The sequence below is a fragment of the Panthera onca genome, chromosome E1 (assembly GCF_046562875.1).
Source record: "Panthera onca isolate mPanOnc1 chromosome E1, mPanOnc1 haplotype 2, whole genome shotgun sequence".
Classification (NCBI taxonomy): Eukaryota; Metazoa; Chordata; class Mammalia; order Carnivora; family Felidae; genus Panthera; species Panthera onca.
Window position 1 is genome coordinate 57,233,763 of NC_138352.1, and position 19,709 is coordinate 57,253,471.

Genomic DNA, 19,709 nt, shown 5'->3' on the forward strand with positions numbered 1-19,709 from the left:
CGGCTCTGCACTCCAGCCAGTGGTCCCTGCCTCGACTAGGAACTCACTGTCCTCAGCGGCCCCTGGATCAGGGCTGGAAGGACCATCGTTGAGGCCCATCCCTCTCCTCAGCGACCACAGCCTCAGATCCAGAGAAGGCCTGGGAACTGTCCAAAGACGCACAGCCACCTGCTCACCTCGTAGACCATGCTCTTACCACCACCCTTCGCGGTCCTCCCTGGTTTTCACTAGTCCCAATCCTTGCACCCCGCCAGGCCTCGGGGGCTCTGGCTGCTCAGGCGCAGGCCCCACCTTCAGTGTCCAGGCACTAGGAGAGTGTTTGATGGGCCCTGGTCTGATTCTACAGCAGCAAACAGTCCCAGGCCTGTCAGCAAATTGAGGTGGGGGCGCCCTTCCTCTCATTAACCTCTTCAATCCCTTCTCATTTCCTGAAGAAAACCAGGAAGTCCTGCCCCGCCCAGTGGTTTCCAGATTTACTCAAAGGAAGACTTCCTTCCAGGTGTCGGGGCTCCTCCCCACCTGGCTCATTGCCTGCCACCAGAATGAAAGGGGCTGAAGCCCGGAGGGTCCTGGGAGTGGCTAGGGAGGGACTGCCCCCCTTCCCCAGGATGCACTTCTCCACTTTCCCCACCTCCAGGCTCCCGGGGAGGGTGGTGCTGCTCCACACCACCCCCCCCCCCCACTGCAATCCTGGCACTCTCCCCGGGCCCCATCCTGAGCAGCAGCTGACCATTTGAGGAAACGTCCCTGAGAGAGGACCCACCCTTTCTCCCACACCTGCCTGGGGCCCTCAGCCTTCTCTAGAAGCCTAGACTACAGTTCATATTCCTGGGGTGAGGCAGTAGGAGTACCCCAGGGGTGCCCACAACCCCTTTTGGGGATTTCCTGAGACTCACAAAGGAACGTGGGCCCTAACCACCCCGCCTGCCTCCCCCACCTTCCTTATGCTCCTGCCTCTTCCAGGAGGATCCTGATTCCTGTCCCACCCACCCCCTGCCCCCTCTTGGAGAAGGGCATGTCCCTCTTGGAGTAATTGACTGAATGCGTCATCCTTTAGGACTCTGGCTCCCACCTGACATCTCCTCAGCCATTTATGGATGAGAAAACCTACTTACAGGGCAAGAAGAGGCCACCTAAGACCTCCCCGGGTATGCTGGCCTGACCCTGGGTCTGGCACTGCCTGGACCACCCTCCCAAGGATCACTGACCCTTCGGAGATGCAAAGTGCCCCCCTAAGCCCTGCCCAGACCTACTCTTTACCCCGATCCTAGACCACCCTTGACCTCCAAGTCAACAACAGTTGGTGTCCACGGACTTTTCCCCCAGTTCACCCATTGCTCACTAGGGCCACCTCAGTGGCTACAATCAGGACGAATTCCATATGAGTCAACAAGCTTTATTGGTCAGGCAAGAGGTTATGGAAAAGGGACTAAGCCAGGAGTTTAGGCTGGGGAATCCAGAGGCTACAGGGTCAGTGGGGGAGCCTGGGGGGCTGGCCAGGAGGAGCAGAGTTCTCAGCGGGTGGTCTGGTGGACCTGCTCGCGGGAGGAGATGACCTTGCCATCCTGGACCTCTTCCACAATGGTGCGCACCTGGCGTGTGGTCACGGCTGTAGGAGACAGACACTCCGAGGTGGGGTGGGGGCCGAGAAACCCTGGCTCAGCCCCCAGTTCCCTGAGTAGAGCTAGCTCTCCCGCCACAGCCATTTGCGGTCCCTGCCTCTTCTCACCTCTCAATATCACATCCAGACACTCGTCCCTCCTGCTCTTGCCACTCCCTGTCCCATCCCCTCCCTGTGGCAGTGCCCCTGTAGGAGTCCAGCTTCCCAGATGGGAGGTTTGATCCTGACCCACTGTGTCCTTCTGCAAGACTGGGTGCTACCCAGTGGGGTCTATCTCTATTTCTCTGCAGTCTCCAGGGCATGGGCTAGGCTCCTGTCTCCTTCATCTCCAGACTGGGATCTCCAAGACAAGAACCAGGTCCGCATCACCCCCATTAGACTAGATTCCCCGGGGCCAGGATCTTATCTTTCCCATCACACTGGGATCTAGAAGGCAAGGAAGGCAAGGACCATGTCCCTTTCTCCCTTCAGACTACAGATCCCAGGGTCAGGACTGCTCATCTGTAAGGTTCTCAAGAACAAAGACCACGAGAGACCATGTCCCTAATCTCCCCATCAGAGGAGAGTCTCCAGGGCTAGGACCAGTTCTGCCCCAATCAAACTAGGATCTCTAGTGTAAGGACCATCTCTCTGCCCTGCCCCCATCAGACTAGTGTCTCCCTCATCTGATTCCCTTGAGCATCAATCCTGAGCCCTAACAGGTCCCTTTCTACACACACCCCTACTGAGGATCAGCTGTCATTCCCTGCAGGTCCTGGGACCCTCCCCAGCAATGAGCAGATGGGTTGCCTGCCCCGTGCACCCCCACCCTCAGCTACCGAGATCCTTACGTTCTTTGGGCTTGTAGTGAGTCAGGCTGGAGAAAAAAAAGAGAGAGAGAGAAAGAGGAGATTAGATTTGGGTCTGAGAGTTCCACCCCCACTCCAGACCCCCAGCCCCTGGCCCCTGGCCCCTGGCTCCCCGCCCCCACTCACTGGGCATCCTCGCCCTCCAGCAGGCGACGGTAGGTGGCGATCTCCTGCTCCAGCCGCGTCTTCACGTCCAGCAGGATCTTGTACTCCTGGTTCTGCTGCTCCATCTCGCAGCGCAGCTGGGCCAGCTGCTCCTCCACGCTGCCGATCAGCCCCTGGATCTGGGCCAGCTGCACGCAGTAGCGGTTCTCTGTCTCAGCCAGGCTACCTTCCAGGGATGCTTTCTGCGGGAGGGCAGGAAGCTCAGGGGTCAGCAAGGGGGGTCAGTGCCCCCTCCAGGGTCCCTGGTGCACCCCAGGCCTGGCAGCTCCCCTACCATGCTGAGCTGGGACTGCAGCTCGATCTCCAAGGCCTGCATGGTGCGCCGGAGCTCGGAGATCTCGCTCTTGCCGCTCTGTACCAGCTCGCTGTTGGTGGCCACCTCGCGGTTCAGCTCCTCTGTCTGCAGACAGGACACAGGAGAGTGCAGCGTGAGCTTGGGATCCCTTCTCCAAGTCAGATGACACCCACGGCCTCCGTATGATCAGCCCAGGGCCCATGCTGTGCCCACACGGGCACCTGGGGCTCTCCCCACCCCCCATAACTCCCCTGGACACGGTCACCTTCCTGATCTCTGCTGGGCCTCTCAGCCCCCTCCCAAACCTAACTGTGGGAGCAATGTGCCTTCTCACCAGCATCCCACTTTCCAAAGCCCAGAAACCTCCTGGCCTGTTGATGCAGTGGGTGACCCTGATCCCATGGGGTCGATATGGCTCACTGAGGATAGGGCACCCCCAAGATGCCAGGTACTGGGCATCAGTCAGGATTCAGTCCTTGCCCCCCATCCGCTGGGAGAGGCCTCCGGGCCGCAGCAGCCCCCACCTTGCTAAAGAACCAGTCCTCGGCATCCTTGCGGTTCTTCTCTGCCATCTTCTCATACTGGTCACGCATCTCAGACAGGATCCGGCTCAGGTCCACGCCAGGGGCGGCGTCCATCTCCACGTTGATCTCACCACCCACCTGGCCTCGCAGGGCGTTCATCTCCTGTGGGGGAGGGGGGTGTGGGTGTGGGCATGAGGACCTGTCCTGCTCTCTTACTCTCCAGACCCCTCCCAAGGAGCCCCCCTTCATTCTGCCTCTACCCCCTGCCCCTCCTGTTGACTCTTGTTCATCTGCTCTGCATGGGCTCTGCCTCCGCCGTCAGACTGGAGGTTCCCTAAGGACAGGTTCTATGCCCCCCCCCCATTAGACTGAGGGCTCTCCAAAGATAAAATCTAATTCTTAGGCCAGTACACCTAAGACATCCCCTTGAATTCCCAAACTTCCACATAGGATCCAGGTTCAAGGGTTTGGGCTAGAACAAGGAGACCTCCTCACTGTCCCCTTGTCCTCTTGAGGGAGGCCAGGATGGGGAGAAGGGGCCTCTGTGGACCCTGGGAGGGTCCCCAGATTCAGGGAAACAGGGTGGTACATGGAAGGGACTAGGGGTCAGGGTTCCACAAACAGGGCTGTCCCATAAGGTGACCAGCCCTGGAGCACCTGCTCTGTGCTCTTCCCTCGGTCCCAGCCCTGGCACAGTTCCAGAGCCCTGCCACCCCCTCCGCAGCCTTTTTGACCTGCTGCCCCACCACCGCACCTCCTCGTGGTTCTTCCGCAGGTAGGCCAGCTCCTCCTTGAGGTTCTCGATCTGCATCTCCAGGTCGGCCCTGGCCAGGGTCAGCTCGTCCAACACCCTGCGCAGGCCATTGGTGTCGGCCTCCACACTCACCCGCAGGGCCTGCTCCGTCTCAAACCTGCAAAAGGAAACAGAGACTTAGTCTCGATGCTTGGACCCACAGGCAGGCCCAGGTCCTGGCCAGCATCCGGCCTCTGATGGTGAGGCACCGTGGAGGTGAGGGTGTGGAGTGGAAGCAGAATGCCGCGTCAGGGCCCCGGGACCCTGTGGGGCCAAGCCCCACCCCCACCGGGCTTCTAGCTTCTCTCTTCTCTGCCTCCTGCCTCACCTCCCTCTCTCTGCCTAAGCCCAGCGGCCTTCAGAATTTGCTGCATTTGCCACATCCATGACTAAGTGGTGGACTCCCCCACCCCAGCTGCTGGCCCTTGCCATAGCAACTGCGGTCCTGGGGTGAGGAGGGGGGCCCCGGTTCCTCCCAGCCCCCTGGCCAGGGCTCACTTGGTGCGGAAGTCATCAGCTGCCAGGCGGGCGTTGTCAATCTGCAGCAGGATGTTGGCATTGTCCACGGTGGCCGTGAGGATCTGGGGAGACGGGAAAGTGGTAAGGCCATCGGTAAAGAGTAGCTCAGCCCAGACCAGGGTTCTGAGATGGATCTTCCTGCTTAGAGGCCAGGATGTGGCTGTCTTCAGGAAGGCTCTCTTCCTGCCCAGCCCCTCACCTTTACCAGGCAGTAATTGTTGGCAGAGGAGGGGCCGGCAGGGGTCTGAGGCACTGAAGCTTGCCTCCTCTCCCCACCCCCAGACCTGCCTCCTCCCACAAGGACCCCCATGCCAGGCTCCCTTCAACCAGAGCAGGCAGCCAGCTGGGAGTGCCCAGCTGGGAAGAGAAGAATGGGAGAGATCCCCTGGGGCAGAAGTTGTCCCAGAATCCCAGACAGAGCAACAGATGTGAACAACCCCCTCATTTTACAATTGGGGAGATGGTGCCCCTGAGAGGCTCCCCCAAAAGGCCCCTACAAGAGCCCTCACCAATGAGTAATTCCAAATCAGAAGTCATGACCCCTGTTGGGCCCAAACCCCAGACTCCAGCAGGCAGCTCTGCCCTTGGGAGGTCTGCTGAACCCCATTCTTCAGGGGACAGTGGGAGGGGACAGGGGGAGGGGGACAGATGGGGAAGCCAGAAAAATCCCCAAATAAGACACACAGAGGCCTTCCTGAGGTCCCGCCCCCTGTCTCCACCTCCCCCTCCCAGCAGGTGCCGTCTTGAACTCACTAGATCCCTCACCCCACCATCACCCAAAATCCCCCTCTTGCTTCAAGAAGAGAGATGCCCACGTATCTGGCAGCCCATGGGCCCAGCCTCTACGCGCATCCATTCATCTTATCCTCCAATGACATGAGGTGGTGGCAACAAGCTCTGTGATGAGGAAACTGAGGCTCAGAGGAGCTCCATGAGGCTCACTTGTCCCTGGCCCAGACTGCTGCCCCCCATAAAGGGGAATGTGGGCCACACAGTGGCTCCAAGGTGGGTTCCCAGAGGCCAACTCAGAGCCAAGCTGTCCTCAGCTCCCTGAGAGCCCGTGGCAGCCCCCTAGGCTGACTCCAGGCCATGGTCAAGGATACCAGACGGGGGGGAGGAGAAGCCATGCCCCCCAAAGGCTCTGTCCCACCAGCAGGCCCTACCTTGTTCTTCAGGTCCTCGATGGTCTGGTAGTAGTGGCTATAGTCACGGGCGGGCCCCGGGGCCTGCTTCTGGTACCAGTCCCGGATCTTCACCTCCAGCTCAGTGTTGGCCTCCTCCAGGGCGCGCACCTTGTCCAGGTAGGAGGCCAGCCGGTCGTTGAGGTTCTGCATGGTGGCCTTCTCCCCACCCGCCAGCAGCCCGTCCACGGCCCCAAAGCTGCCACCGTAACCACTGCCAGAGCCAAAGCTGTAGCAGCTCGAATAGCTGCTGCCCCCGAGGGCACTGCCCAGGCCCCCCGCAGACCCCAGCCTGCAGGAGCCAGGGCCCAGGCTGCCAGACAGCCGGCAGGAGGTGCGGGACGAGCCGCCCCCCAGGCCAGAGGAGCCCTTGATGGAGCTGGAGGAGGTGAACTGGCGGATGGTGGTGGTCATGGTGGCAGCGGCAGGTGGCAGGCAGGCACAGAGTAAGAGGGCGAGAGAGGAGAGAGGTCCGAGGTGCGTGTGGCTGCCGGGACTCGCCCGCCGCCTTTATAGATCGACAAGTGGGCGTAGCGATTACAACAGGCTCGCTCCTCTGTTTCCATTCTCCTGAGCTTTCATCACTGCTGGCTGCCTGCCAGCTCCCAGGTGGCTGCCGGCCCCCTCCCCTCCCACCATTGGGGCTTTGCCTCATTTCCCCGAACCCCCGTGCTGGGTGTCTGCGCGAGTGCATGTCTCTGGTCTCAGGCCTGTCACCTGTGATTCAGGCAGGCCCTCCAGCTATGCTTTCCCATGACCTAATACGGAGAAGAGGAGAAGCAGGACGTCACCGTCACCGGGCCCTCCCAGGCAGCTGCCACCCCAGCCCAGCCCACCGGGCCCCCGTGTCTGGCAGGGAAACCGGTCGGGGAACCAGGCAGACCCCGGCCTGAGGCCGGTCTCCTTCACCACATGCCACACCACAGTCCTGGCCCGGGGCTGGTGCTGGGGAGAGGGTGAGGACTGAGACCCTGTCCCACCTTGGACACTGGACTTAAGCCCACTAGGCTCACCACACAACACAGCGACTCTCAGGTTACCACCCCATTTTACAGATAAGGAAACTTCGAGAGGGATAGTGTCCCGCTGGCCCATCTGACCACAGAACCGGGCTGGCAGGGCTCCTGCTTCCTTCATCCCCAGTGTGCCACAGAGCCCAACACTTCCCACAGCCCCCGACACACTGCCCCCGCCCTCTGCAGAGCCCTGGCACCAGCTCCAGGAGCTGTGATTCCATCTGGCCACACTGCCCCTATCCCTGGAAACCCCAGGGACCCAGCCTGCCCCTCTAACCTTTCCCCACCTCCCTCCTGGGCCAGGGTGGGCAAGGAAGAGCTTAAGTAGAGAGCTTAAGTGGCGAGCCGGGGGTGGGGGGGCGGGGGGAGACCCTCCCTGTGAAAGGACGGCCGTGCCCCTGGCCACTCTCCTTATCCCTCCTGTACCCAAAGAGGCCTCAGGGTGAGGTGAGGGGCAGCCACCTCAAGTGCCGGCCAGATGGAAATATAAAGGACACTGCCTAAGGGTCTTCCTGAGAACCCCCAGCGAGTCCTTCCCACCCCGAAGCCTCCCCCAGAAGCCCACCCCAGTCCCCTCATGGGGCCCCCACCCGCCCTGCCCACCACCCTCAGCCTGGCCCTGGGTCCCGGTGTCCCGGCAGGCTCGCTGAATGGAATGTGGCCGTGTCCCAGATTGCTGATGGCTTCCACTTCCCAGGCAGGCCCAGACATCCCCTCCTAGCAGCTGAGAGAGATTCCCCAACAGCCCGGCAGCTGCCAAGCCACCAGAGCAAACAGGACGCCCCCCACGCTCACACACACAGCAGCCACCCCGCCCCACAGACTCCCCGAGCTGGGCCAAGCTGGTCTCCTGGGCTGGCCGTGCCACTGCCACCCCCTCTCACCCATCAACACCTTGGACCATGCCTTTAGAAAGCCCCCTGCCCAGCCCTTCTCCCTCTGATCTTGAACCCAGACCTGCCCCAGGCTGAGGCAGGGAGTTCTCTAGAAGGGGTGTGGTTCCCCAGAAAGTCTATGGGGCCCTCCTGTGGACCAGCCCATGGGGACCCACGGGCTGATTCTTAGAAACTTTCCCAGCTCGATGGGCTCTCCCATCCCTTTGCCCTCAATCTCCTGCCTTCTTCCCTCTGGCCTCCCGGGAGCCCCCCAGGCCTGAATGAGGCGGACAGAACAGGTTTGCAGGTGACAAGTGTCACCCAAGCCCTCAAACTGTCCTCCTCCCCAGTCCCTCAGCACACACCGCCCCAAGCCAATGACTGGACCAGATCACATGAGGCATTGAACTTCAGGCAAAGCTTTAATAGCAGACACTGGGGCAATTCTAGGAGGACCCTCGGTGAGGGGCTGCAGGAAACAGATACAGAAAGGCAACAGCTCTTGGCTGGTGGCCCAGATGGGCACTCAGGGTGCGGCACTAGCATGCTGGGAGCCCAAGGCGATGGCCCCCCCGTGACCCTCGAGGCTGGGCTGTCACAGGTGGAAAGGGGCCTCAGTGTGTGGAGCGGTGGACCTGCTCGCGGGAGGAGACCACCTTGCCATCCTGGACTTCCTCCATAATGGTGCGCACCTGGCGGGTGGTCACTGTGGCTGCAGGCGGTGGAGGAGGGGGCACAGGAAATCTCAGGCCCGAGCCCCTCCCCCAGTCTCCCGCACAGACGGGTCCCCGGCCTCTCCCCACTCCCTTCGGGCCAGACAGGGCAGGCTCTTACCTTCCCGGGTGGGCTGTGAGATCAGGGAAGAGGAGTACTGGGTGGCCAGGCTGCAGGGAGGGAGAGGGAGACCTGTCAGTGCAGGGGTGCGGGCCAGGAGCCCGGCCCCGTGGAGAAGGAGCTGCTGGGGAGGACTAGGGCGAGGGGAGAGAGGTCCCAGCAAACCAGAGAGAAATCACAGCTGAGAATACCACAAGGGTCAGAGGGCATCGGCCCCGTGGGCAGGACTAAGGAAAGGGGACACCCCCACAGGAGGCCCAGAGGCACTTTGTGGCTAACCAGGGATTTACAAGGAGAAGCTGAGCAAGTGGTTTTTCCATATCCCAAAGGGCCCAACAAACAGACTCTCTTAAAGCGGGAGAGAGAGTGGTTAGACTATAGGTGCGCTTTGCCATCGTCAGGGAGCAAAAAGCTGGAATGTATGACTTAGCATGGAGATTCCAGGACATTCTCAGCCCCTTTACACTGGGGCCCGGATGTACCCTCCCAGCTCCAACCCAGATCACCACCCACCCGGCTCCTTATTCCATCCCGGGTAATGGCATCACCAGCCAGTCATCAGAACCAGAAACCCAGGGTCATCGTCCTCCGCTCCTTCGTGGGCTCACTCAACACGTGTTGCGTCCCTCCAGGGAGCCACGCTCGCCCCCACGTCCAGGCATCTAGCGCTGCTGTTTTTAACTACAACACATCCTCTCCACACACCACCTGCCTCTCCCTGCCCTCCACCCCCGCCTTACAGCAGGGCTTCTCTGGCCCGACTCCCTGCTCCTGCCTCCTGACAGGTCTCCCTGCCCCCACCAGGGCCCTTCTGATGCATTTCTCCCTATGCAGCCAGAGCGAACATTCTAAGACATCTCGATGATAGTACCACTCCTCTGTGCAAAATCCCTCCGTGGCTCGCCGTTTCCCACACCGTCTAGTCCAGACCCTTTCGTTCGGCCTTCAGTGCTCTTCACAGCGGGACCCCTGCCAGTGTCACCTCCTGCAGACCTCTGCACCTCCCCAGCACAAACGTCCCTGCCTGGATGCAGCGGCCCCCGCCCGACCCAAGGGTGTGCCCCGGTGCCCCCACTCACTGGGCGTCCTCGCCCTCCAGCAGGCGGCGGTAGGTGGCGATCTCTTGCTCCAGCCGTGTCTTCACGTCCAGCAGTACCTGGTACTCGTTGTTCTGGCGCTCCATGTCACAGCGGAGCTCACACAGCTGCTGCTCGATGTTGCTGATGAGCCCCTGCAACTGGGCCAGCTGGGCCCCGTAGCGGGCCTCGGTCTCCGCCAGGCTGCCCTCCAGCGATGCTTTCTGTGGGCCAAAGCACGGGTGGCTGGGTGAGACCCAGCTGGGACCCTTCTCCAGGGCAGAGCACCCAGCAGGGGGACGCATCCGCGTGGGTTTGCGGGTGCCGCCAGCACCATGGGGCAGTAACAGAGGCAGAGAGGGACCCATGTGAAGTGACAGGCTGGGTGGGGAATTCGGGTCCTCCGAATGGAAGTCTAGGAGGCTGGACCCACACTGGGGTGACAGGTACAGGCCAGGGAGGGGGTCAGAGGCCCTACCATGCTGAGCTGGGACTGCAGCTCAATCTCCAGATTCTGCACGGAGCGGCGGAGCTCTGTGATCTCCGTCCTGCTGCTCTGCAGGGCCTCGGTGTTGGTGGCCACCTCACGGTTCAGCTCCTCCGTCTGGAAGGCGGGTCGGGGGCAGGGGGGCACAGGGGCTTGAGAAGGCTTGCAGAGGTGGGGCAGAGGACAGGGTCCACCTCCGAGCCCTGACCTCCCCGACCTGCTCCCCCAGCCCCTCCCTGGCTCTGGGGGCTGCAAACACACCCGCACACAGACACCCTCTGTGCCCACCCTGGGACTCAGTGGACGCACCGTGCTTTGCATTCAACAGTCCTACTGAGCACTGCGCAAAAACAGCTTTTACTCTCTTTGTGCCTGTTACTGTCCTGGGTACTGTAGCTGCTAGGTGTGTGTTTACCAAGGGCATGAGGTATTCATCCAAACACACACATACCTACAAATATGCTGGGGGAAGCCCCAGACAGGGATGACGGGCCCTGGATCCGTTCCCCAGGCCGCAGCGTGGCTTGTGTGAGCCTGAGGCCCCTCTGAGCCCCACAATCTGCATCTGGACATGAGCAGTGGGTCCAACTGGTTTCCAAAGGTCCTTCCAGCTGGGACAGCTGTGATCTACAAGTTTTCCAGCCTGTTCTCAGGACCCAGCACACGTATGGAGCAAGTTCACACTTGCTCATGCACGGCCACCCACCTTGCTGAAGAACCAGTCCTCGGCGTCCTTGCGGTTCTTCTCCGCCATCTTCTCGTACTGGTCGCGCATCTCATTCAGGATGCGGCTCAGGTCCACGCCGGGGGCGGCGTCCATCTCCACGCTGACGTCCCCGCCCACCTGGCCTCTCAGAGCATTCATTTCCTGGGCAAGAGGAGAACAGGAGCTCACCAGGGCCATCCCAGGGAGAGACCCTGGGGCCGGGCCTCTCTCCCTCAGGGAGATGGGTACCGATGACCGACAGACACAGACAGACAGCCCAATGGCTCCTCCCCTTGAAGATGGAGGTGGATGTGATCATGTCTTGAACATGCAGGGCTGTGAATATGGACCATCTCCCCCAACTCTCACTCAGAGATGGACTTTGCCCAGATCCAATGTGTGCGGGGCGAGGAGAGACGGTAACTCCCCAGCCCGTCAGGGGATGAGCTGGGACAGCCTCACTCACCTCCCTGACCACCCGCCTCATCCCCTGCCCCCAACCGCACAGGGGAAGCAGTCCTGTGCTGGCATCTGCAGAACCAGAACTTGCTAGGAGATGTTAATCTGCTGGGGCGGGGACGCAATCTGTATGACCAGCCTCAAAGCCAGGTGGAGACACTTTCTGGGCTCCTGCTTCTCCAAGATTAGACTCCCCTAGCGTGGGCCAGCCCAGAGGTTGGCCCAGAAGGAAGCCGCAGGCTCATTAGTCCCCCTACAGGGTCTGGGATCCTGACCCTTGGGTTGAGCCTTAGGGTCTGTAGGACTCCAAGACTCTCTGAAAAAGGGAGGTGGGAGAGATGGCAAAGTGGTGGTGTCAGACGTGGGTGTGGCTATGGGTCAGACAGACCTGTGCAGCTCTGGATAAATCCCTTCACCTCTCTGAGCCTCAGTCTCTTCACTGGTGAGGGAAGGAAAGAGCACCCTTCTCCCAGGGCCACTGTCAGTATCAGCTGAGATAATTGCCATGAATCACTTGTAATGTGCTGAGCAGATTTTGGTTGTTGTTATGACTATCACTATTACAATTAATTAGAGTAATTAGCATGCGTGTTCTTAGACTGATTTGCTCATCAGATAGTTAACTGCCACCACTCAATAGGTCGTGCCTTGAGGGACAAGGGAAGTATCTTCGGGGGGAGAGGGTCCTCCAGGCCTCGTGCAGGGCCCCCTGAGGGTCTCCCAGGTTCAGGGCCAGAACTAGACTGAGAGCATGGCCTTGGCCCAGGAAGATTTGGGAGCCCCAGCCTTGCTTATTCCCAGGTGAGTTTCTCTTACACTTCCAGGACAGCCTCACCTCCTCGTGGTTCTTCTTCAGGAAGGCCAGCTCCTCCTTGAGGTTCTCGATCTGCATCTCCAGGTCGGCCCTGGCCAGGGTCAGCTCGTCCAGCACCCTGCGCAGGCCATTGGTGTCGGCCTCCACGGTCATCCGCAGGTTCAGCTCAGTCTCGTACCTGGAAAGGGTGGAGGCATGAGCCAAGGAGCGCCCCAGGACACCCCCTTGTACGCACAGAGAGCTCTGGTGTGCAGAGCCGGGCCCAACACCCGCCCCCGGGGACAGCCCTGGAGGCGCAGGCTCACTTGTTGCGGAAGTCATCAGCTGCCAGACGGGCGTTGTCGATCTGAAGCACCAAGCTGGCATTGTCGATGGTGGCCGCCAGGATCTGGGAGGCACAGTGGGCTGGGTGAGCAAGCACCCTGGGAAGGCCCCGCAACACCCTTCTTGCAGCCCCTTTGGAGAGTGGACCAGATAGAGGAGATGAGGGCCCCGCAATCTCCCCCTCGGGGCACCCTGCGAGAGGGCCCACAGAGTGGTGGGGGCGCAGTGCCCAGGCACAGGTAACCATGAGGTCAGGAGAGACCCATAATATTCCCGTGGACCTCACTCTCTCTTCCCCAACTGAGATCACCTCTAGGCTCGGTTGCCCCCTCCTCCAGGAAGCCCTCCTCCACACACCCCATGTGTGTCCCTCCTTCCGGTCACACCTCCTCCCTGCCCATCTCCTTCACAACACTTTTCCCAACTGTGATTTTCTCCACAACTTTTTTGTCATTTCCTCCACTGGACTCAGCTCCAGGGGGACAAGGCCATATCTGTATCACTCTCTTCGGAATCCCTAGCCCTGGGCAAAGTACCTGGCCCAGAGTCAGCCCCCAAGAAACATTGGTTTAATTAAGCAATTAATTAATTAATTAACAAGATTATGACCAGCCCCACCTCAAACCTAAAGCAAAGTTCTCTCTTCCCACAGGGTCACCTGAGTGGTTGAAATGAGAGCAGGGAAGGGGCTCTGGAGGGGGCAGAAGGTCAGTTATTATTACTGCTGCTGTCACTGTTATCGTCAGAAAAGCTGAGAGGCTGTACTCCAGAGCCATGTGGGCAGAAGGAAGGGGAGGCCCCTAAATGCTGCCCAGAGGGAGGAGAGAGGAGGTCTTAGTGGAGGTGGCAGATGAGCTGGGAAGAATCTGGAAGCTTTTAAGGCTGAGGGCTGATGTGCAGAAGGTGTAAGAGGAAGCAGCCTCAGCAGCCAAAAAGTAGCTCCAATAGCCTCGTTCTGGGCCTCAGAGTCCCCTTCGGGGCCCTGTGAAGTGACCCTGGGTCTCCGTTTCCAGAGTGAGCCCAAGGGCCAATTTGTTACCCATCCTTGGCCTCAGTGGCCTACAGACCCATCTCCTACCCACCTCCCTGCTCAGGAGGCTGATTGGGCTTAGCAAGGGGCCCTTGTGAAAACCCCCGAGGGGCACAGTGACTCAGAGGGGCGGAGGCCTGATGCTCGGGCACAGGGGGGTTGTGGTGAGGAGCTGGCTGACCCCGAAGCTTGGAATGCTGACTCACCAGGGCTCCCCTGGGTTCCCTGCTGCTCAGACCAAGGCCCATATCTGATCTGGCACTCCCAGTCGTTCTGCTTCCAGGGGGCAATTGCAGGAATTCCCTTCCTGGCCGAGGTCCCGGGAAGGAGCAGACAAAGCCCCTCACAGGGCAGCACCAGACCTGGCTCCCTACCAGGAAAGAGCAGGCCCCAGCCTGGCCTCCCCTAAACATCCCGGCATTTCTTTCAGCTCTCACCTGCCTCGGGGTGGCACGGGCTGCAGCACCAAAGGACCCTCCGGGGCGGGTCTCGTGCAGAAGACCCAGGCACCCCGTTCACAGAATGCCAAGGCCGTGCTCTTAGAGGTCATGAGCATGTGGGTATGTGTTGTGTTCTCCTTCAGACTCACTTAATCCCTTCCCTTGGGAGCTTCCAGTCTGAGCAGGAAGACATAGATCCTTCTCTCAGGGACCCCCAGAGTGACTTTCCATGGTCATGCCAGTGAGAGAGTGAATGAAGGAAGGAACCAATGAATGATGGAGACCCAGGGCAGAGAAGAAATGTTGGAAAAGGTCCAAAGTTGGGAGGGAGGGAGTCAGAAGCAGGTAGTAAGGACACAAGGCAGAGGGCAGGGAGCTGGCTGGCCCACACACCTTGTTCCTCAGGTCCTCGATGGTCTTGAAGTAGGGGCTGTAGTCGCGGGCGGGCCCCGGCCCCTGCTTCTGGTACCAGTCCCGGATCTTCACCTCCAGGTCGGCGTTGGCCTCCTCCAGGGCGCGCACCTTGTCCAGGTAGGAGGCCAGCCGGTCGTTGAGGTTCTGCATGGTCTCCTTCTCGCTGCCCCCCAGCAGGGCGTCCGCAGCACCAAAGCCGGAGCCGAAGCCCGCGCCGAAGCCGGAGCCGAAGCCCGCGCCGAAGCCGGAGCCGGAGCCGAAGCCCCCGCCCAGGCTGCAGGTGTAGCCCCCGCCGTAGCCGCCCCCCAAGCCCGCCGAGAAGCGGGATGAGGTGACCGACATGTTGCCACAGCTGCCGGCTCCCAGGAGGCTGGGGGCCCGGCAGGTGCCCCCCACACGAACCGAGGACACCCGAGAGAACCCCCCACCCGGCACACACAGGCCCTTGACGGAGCCGGAGGTTGAGAACTGGCGGATGCTGGTGGTGGTGGCAGCCATCGTGTCCACAAGTCAGGAGCAGGGTCTGGTCTGGACAGAGACCCCAGGCAGCTCTTTATAGCCAGGCTAAAACGGGGCTGGGCCCCCGGCCCTTGAAGTCAGAGCCAAAACCCCAGCCATGTAATTTATTTCCATACCGGCCGCCCAGGGCCTGGGGCTCAGGCTGGACATGCCGAGTGCATCCCCCGGGCCCCATCCCCTACCAGCGCCTGGCCTGGACAGGTGGCTTCTTAGCAGCCCATTGTCTGTTGGGAAACAAAGGTGGCGTTGGAGCCGCAGCCCCGGGGCAGGGTGAACCTCCATTCTCGGCCACAATTAGGCAGCTGAGCTCATCCTTGGGGGCAGTCCGGAGAACCCAGCCCTGGGAGCCAGACAGGGCCTAGAACAAGGCCCCACAAGCCTGGAGCACGGAGGCTGGTCTGGCCCCCCAACCAGCATTCCCGAGCCCCAGGGAGAGGGTGGAAAGATTTGGGATGACACCCTCTCCCAGGTACAATGTGGCCCTGAGAGAGCACATGCACCACCACCCCCCCGCCCCCAGACCAAAGGAGAGAATCAGCCTCTACTTGAGGGATTCCCCCAGCTGATCAATCCACGTCTGCGGGAGGGGACACGGCCCCTGGCCTGGGGGATCGGGATCTGAGGGGAATAGACACTGCCATTGGCCTGAGGAAGCTTTGGATCCAAGCCTCACAGGAAGTCAATTCACAAGCCTATTCCCTCCTTTGTAAAATGGGGGTCATTCCTGCCTCCCATGGTCTTTGAGGGAATCTGGAGAGGTGGTGGCATCAGTGAAGCTGGGGGTGGACTCAGGAGTTTGAGACCAGAGGGAGAAAAACGAAGCAGAGAGTTAGGGTGACCGCTCCCGCTCATCCCCCCAGGAGCAAAGGAAGGCCACTCTGGAAGGGCTCCCTGGAGGAGGCGAAGCCAGATCTGTCTGTGCAGCTGGGCGTGTCCGCTAGCACTGCACCCAGGGGAGGGCCACCCCTGCGAGGGAGCAGAGCTGTCCCACTTCCTGGCAGCTGGCACCCGCCCGCCGCCCAACAAGAGATTACAGCCTAATCTCCTCGGCGCTAATGATTTAGGCACTGCCAGGACACTGGCGTCTACACCGGGCCTGTCTGAATGGGGAGCTTCCGGGGGTGGCCAGGGCCTGAGGGATGGGCAGGTGAGGGCGAACCTGGCTCCCATGCGGGTGGCCCGGGCTCTCAGCCCACACACAGGGACACAGAGGGAGTCAGGTTTTCCATGCAGGCCTCAGCAACGGGGCTGAGGCAGGCTGCTAGAAGGACTTCCTGCTTAGAAAGTGGGTGGCCTCCCAGGTGACGATGTCTCCTTGCTTGGGAAGTGGGGACAGCACAAGCTATCTGGGAGAGAAGGGATGAACCCCAGCCTAACCCTGCTCCAGCCCTGCCTGTGAAGTCGAGGGGTGCCCAGTGCTGCTGGAGGAGGATGGAGAGGGGGCTCAAAATCAAGGCGGGGGAGCAAGATCAGACCTCCAGGGTTCTCTCACAAGGTTAGACACCAGGGAGGACTTCCTGGCAATCCAGGATGGTCTCTAGGAAGGACCTGGGGTCACCTGAGTGGGCCAGAGACAGGCCCTATCCCAGCCGATCACCCTGTCACAGAACGACATGCAGTGAGACCCTCCCCATCCCTGCTGGAGCCATCCTCCCAGGAACACCCCCTCCCCCAGGAGCTAAGTCCCTTCCTCCCTCCAAGCAGCCTCGCTGGGTTGTCTGCCTTCCACACTGAATCTGGAGTGCGGCCAGGGGCCCTTCAGTGCCTCTCCCTAAAGCCCACAGCCCAGCCTTCACCCTACCTCCAAAGCTCCCAGACCCTAGTCTTGAGGTCCAGCTTCAGGGGGCAGAGAGTTTATTAACCTTCCTTCCTCCCTCCAAAATCACCAAGGCCTCATCTACCATCACCACCATTTGACCCCCTCAAGCTCCCTCAGCCCTGACATCAGACCGCATGCCAAGGTCTGAGCTTGCTTCCCCACACTGGTGATTCCCGGGCCTTCTGTCTCTGCTCTTTGGAGACTCTACTGTCTGTGGATCCCCCTAAGGCACCCCAACCCAGAAAGGATTCACATGCTGAGGGATGGGCCCAGCCAGCCCCTATCCCTGAGTGAAAGGGCAGAGTTAGACCCCAGGAAGCTTCCCTGGCCCTCTGGAATGCATGACTATCCCTGGCCTACGAAGACCTGGACATTCCACTCACACAGCTCAGGGACAGCCCTCGCCACATCTTCCCAGCAGTGCTGTGAGGAAACTGAGGCACATGGCACTTGAGTGGCCAACACGCAGGTGGGGCGGGGCAGGGGGGGCCGGCATTAGCAGCAGAGCCAGGCCCGGGGCCAGGGCCGCAGCAGCTCCCACTCTCCCTGCCAGTTGGGGAAGGAAGGTCTGACAGGAGCCAGCCGGAAGGCTGCACAGAGGTCCTCTCGGCCGTGACTCCTCCTGCCCGGGCCTGTCCTCCACCCCCGGCAGGGAGAGGCCCCTGGCAGCCGAACGGGCAGCACCAGACCCGCAGCCCCCGCAGTCGTCAGCAGCTTGGCCCACATGGAAGATGAGAAGAAAAGGAGGAAGGGATCCAGCCCCAGAGGCTTCTGGGAGTCAAGCAAGTGGGAGAGGGGACCCGTGGACCCAGGGAATGACTGGGACAACTCCCCTCGTCCCCCACTGCCTTCATGCCAGCCCTAGGCTTGACTAACCCCACGGGCCCAGGGCCTCCTCTCCAGGGGTTGCTGAAAAGCCAGCAGGCTCAAGGGAGTAGAGACAGGCCTTGCCTCGGATCTGAGTGGGACCAGTGTGTGGGGAGAGGGTCCATGAAACCACACCCACCCCTCTGATGTTCCTGGAAGGCTCAGAATGGAGAGTAACCTGGGGGCCCGGTATACAGTTGATGTTCAATAAACACATATTAATAGGGAGCGCGGGCTGACTCAGTCAGACAAGCATGTGACTCTGATCTTTGGGTCATGAGTTCAAGCCCCATGTTGGGTGTAGAGATTCCTTAAATATATAAATAAACTTAAAAAATAATGGGTGCGTATTAATACTGATAAAAGTCATGCCACATCTGCCTGGCTTCTTGGTACCTCTAGGCTCCCAGCATTAACTGTCACCCCCGAGGACAGTGCCCACACTTCACCCCCACCCAGAACCCAGAGCCCAGCTTGTACACAGCAGATGCTTTCTTTTTTTTTTTTTTAATTTTTTTTAATGTTTATTTTTGAAAGAGATAGAGACACACAGTGCGAGTGGAGGAGGGGCAGAGAGAGAGGGAGACACAGAATCCGAAGCAGGCTCCAGGCTCCCAGCTGTCAGCACAGAGCCCGACGCGGGGCTCGAACCCACGAACCGTGAGATCGTGACCTGAGCTGAAGTCGGATGCTTAACCGACTGAGACACCCAGGTGCCCCACACAGCAGATGCTTTCAGGTGCTTATTGAATCACTAGGGACATGGAGTCTGGGCCATGACTGGGGTGGAGACAGGGACCCAAATAGGAAACACACGATCACCTACCCTCTCCACCAAGGAAAAAGGTCCATATCAGGTGAGGTCGGGGAAGTGAGAGGTCCAGGAGTCCAAGGTGGGAGGGTGATGCACCCAGCTGGGACCTTGGCTTGGCTGATGAGGAGAAGACCCCATATCCTTCAGGAATCCCAAAGACCTTCCTTCCACCTGTGACACCTGCCACTGGGGTACCTGTCTGCCCCTTTCCATATTCTACAGACACTGAGGCTTTATCACCTCTCCTCTGGGGGACCTTTGTCTGCAACGGGATAGGCAGAGCCACCAAGCAGTTCACAGGTCCCCCGCCTGGCCAGCCTGTCCTCAGAAGTGCACCTGCACCTAGCCACACCTGCCCTCAGCTGGAACCCTCCTCTTCCTCTATTGTTTCCTCAGCCTCTGTCCTGAGGCCCAAGGCCCCAGGACCACCCCCACCCAGATCCACCCACTGAGGACTTTTGTCCAGCTCCAAAGAGAGCCCCACCCTCCACTCCCGGGACTGTGGGAGATGCAGAACATTCTTGGGGCTCCCGAGAGTCTCCTCCCAGTTAGGAGAGTCAGGGGTGGGTGTCCCTCAATGCCCCCTTACACACCAGGAGTCTCTGGGTGCTTTCTTGTCTCCCCAGGGATAAGCAGACTCAGCCACCTCCCTCTGACTGGTTTCCAGGAACCATCAGCCTGGAATGGACCCAACACATGAGATACAGCACCCAGAACACCTCACTCTTTCAGGGAGAGCCACCTCAGCTGCCGAGGGCTCCTCCCCTAAAAGGACCCAGAGGTCCGAGTGCCCCCAGTGAGAGAGACCCAGGCAGGACAACAGGGCAGGGGAGGGAGGGGGTGGAAATGGATGGAGAGGAAGTCTGGGAGGGAAACCCAGGCCTGAAGGAGGCATGCATGGGAACTCTTGCTGCCTTCTGCCTTCCCTCCCCCTTCCCTCCTCTTCCTCCTTCTTTCCACTCCCCCTTCCCTGGCCTGAGGGCAGCATCCCAGGTGGGTTCCTCTTTCAGGCCTGGGGCTCACACCTCCTCCCCACCTGGCCTGGCAAACTGGCTTGGGGACCCTAGAGCCTGGGGGACAGAAGCCAGAGACCCTGAAGGGACTCTAGGCTCCTTCCAGCCTTCCAGGCCCCACAAGTCCAGGGCCCTCAGGCCCTGCCGCACCTGCCCTCCGCTCTTCACCTGAGAGGCCAGATGCTCCCTGTTCATCGGCACCCGTTTGTACCTGCTTTTCAATGCTCTAGAGTGATCTCCTCCAGGGGCAAGTGTG

General features: G+C 60.4%; 2 protein-coding genes across 3 annotated transcripts; both read right to left on the reverse strand.

The window, feature by feature from the left end:
* Window positions 1–1,389: 1,389 nt before the first annotated feature.
* Window positions 1,390–6,495, reverse strand: KRT17 (keratin 17). The gene is made up of 8 exons (XM_060646103.3): window positions 5,929–6,495; window positions 4,745–4,827; window positions 4,208–4,364; window positions 3,454–3,615; window positions 2,909–3,034; window positions 2,596–2,816; window positions 2,452–2,477; window positions 1,390–1,609 (listed from the first exon to the last, which is right to left on the reverse strand). The coding sequence occupies exons 1-8, from the start codon at window positions 6,358–6,360 to the stop codon at window positions 1,515–1,517; spliced, it is 1,302 nt and encodes a 433-aa protein (XP_060502086.1). The 5' UTR covers window positions 6,361–6,495; the 3' UTR covers window positions 1,390–1,514.
* Window positions 6,496–8,268: 1,773 nt separating this feature from the next.
* On the reverse strand, window positions 8,269–15,104 carry LOC132687652 (keratin, type I cytoskeletal 42). 2 transcript variants are annotated; one of them, XM_060646100.2, is made up of 8 exons: window positions 14,401–15,104; window positions 12,519–12,601; window positions 12,235–12,391; window positions 10,941–11,102; window positions 10,226–10,351; window positions 9,751–9,971; window positions 8,672–8,721; window positions 8,269–8,543 (listed from the first exon to the last, which is right to left on the reverse strand). In XM_060646100.2, the coding sequence occupies exons 1-8, from the start codon at window positions 14,917–14,919 to the stop codon at window positions 8,452–8,454; spliced, it is 1,410 nt and encodes a 469-aa protein (XP_060502083.2). In that variant the 5' UTR covers window positions 14,920–15,104; the 3' UTR covers window positions 8,269–8,451. The 2 variants fall into 2 exon arrangements, with proteins under 2 accessions (XP_060502083.2, XP_060502082.2); XM_060646099.2 differs by having other exon boundaries at window positions 8,269–8,549.
* Between the last annotated feature and the right edge of the window lie 4,605 nt (window positions 15,105–19,709).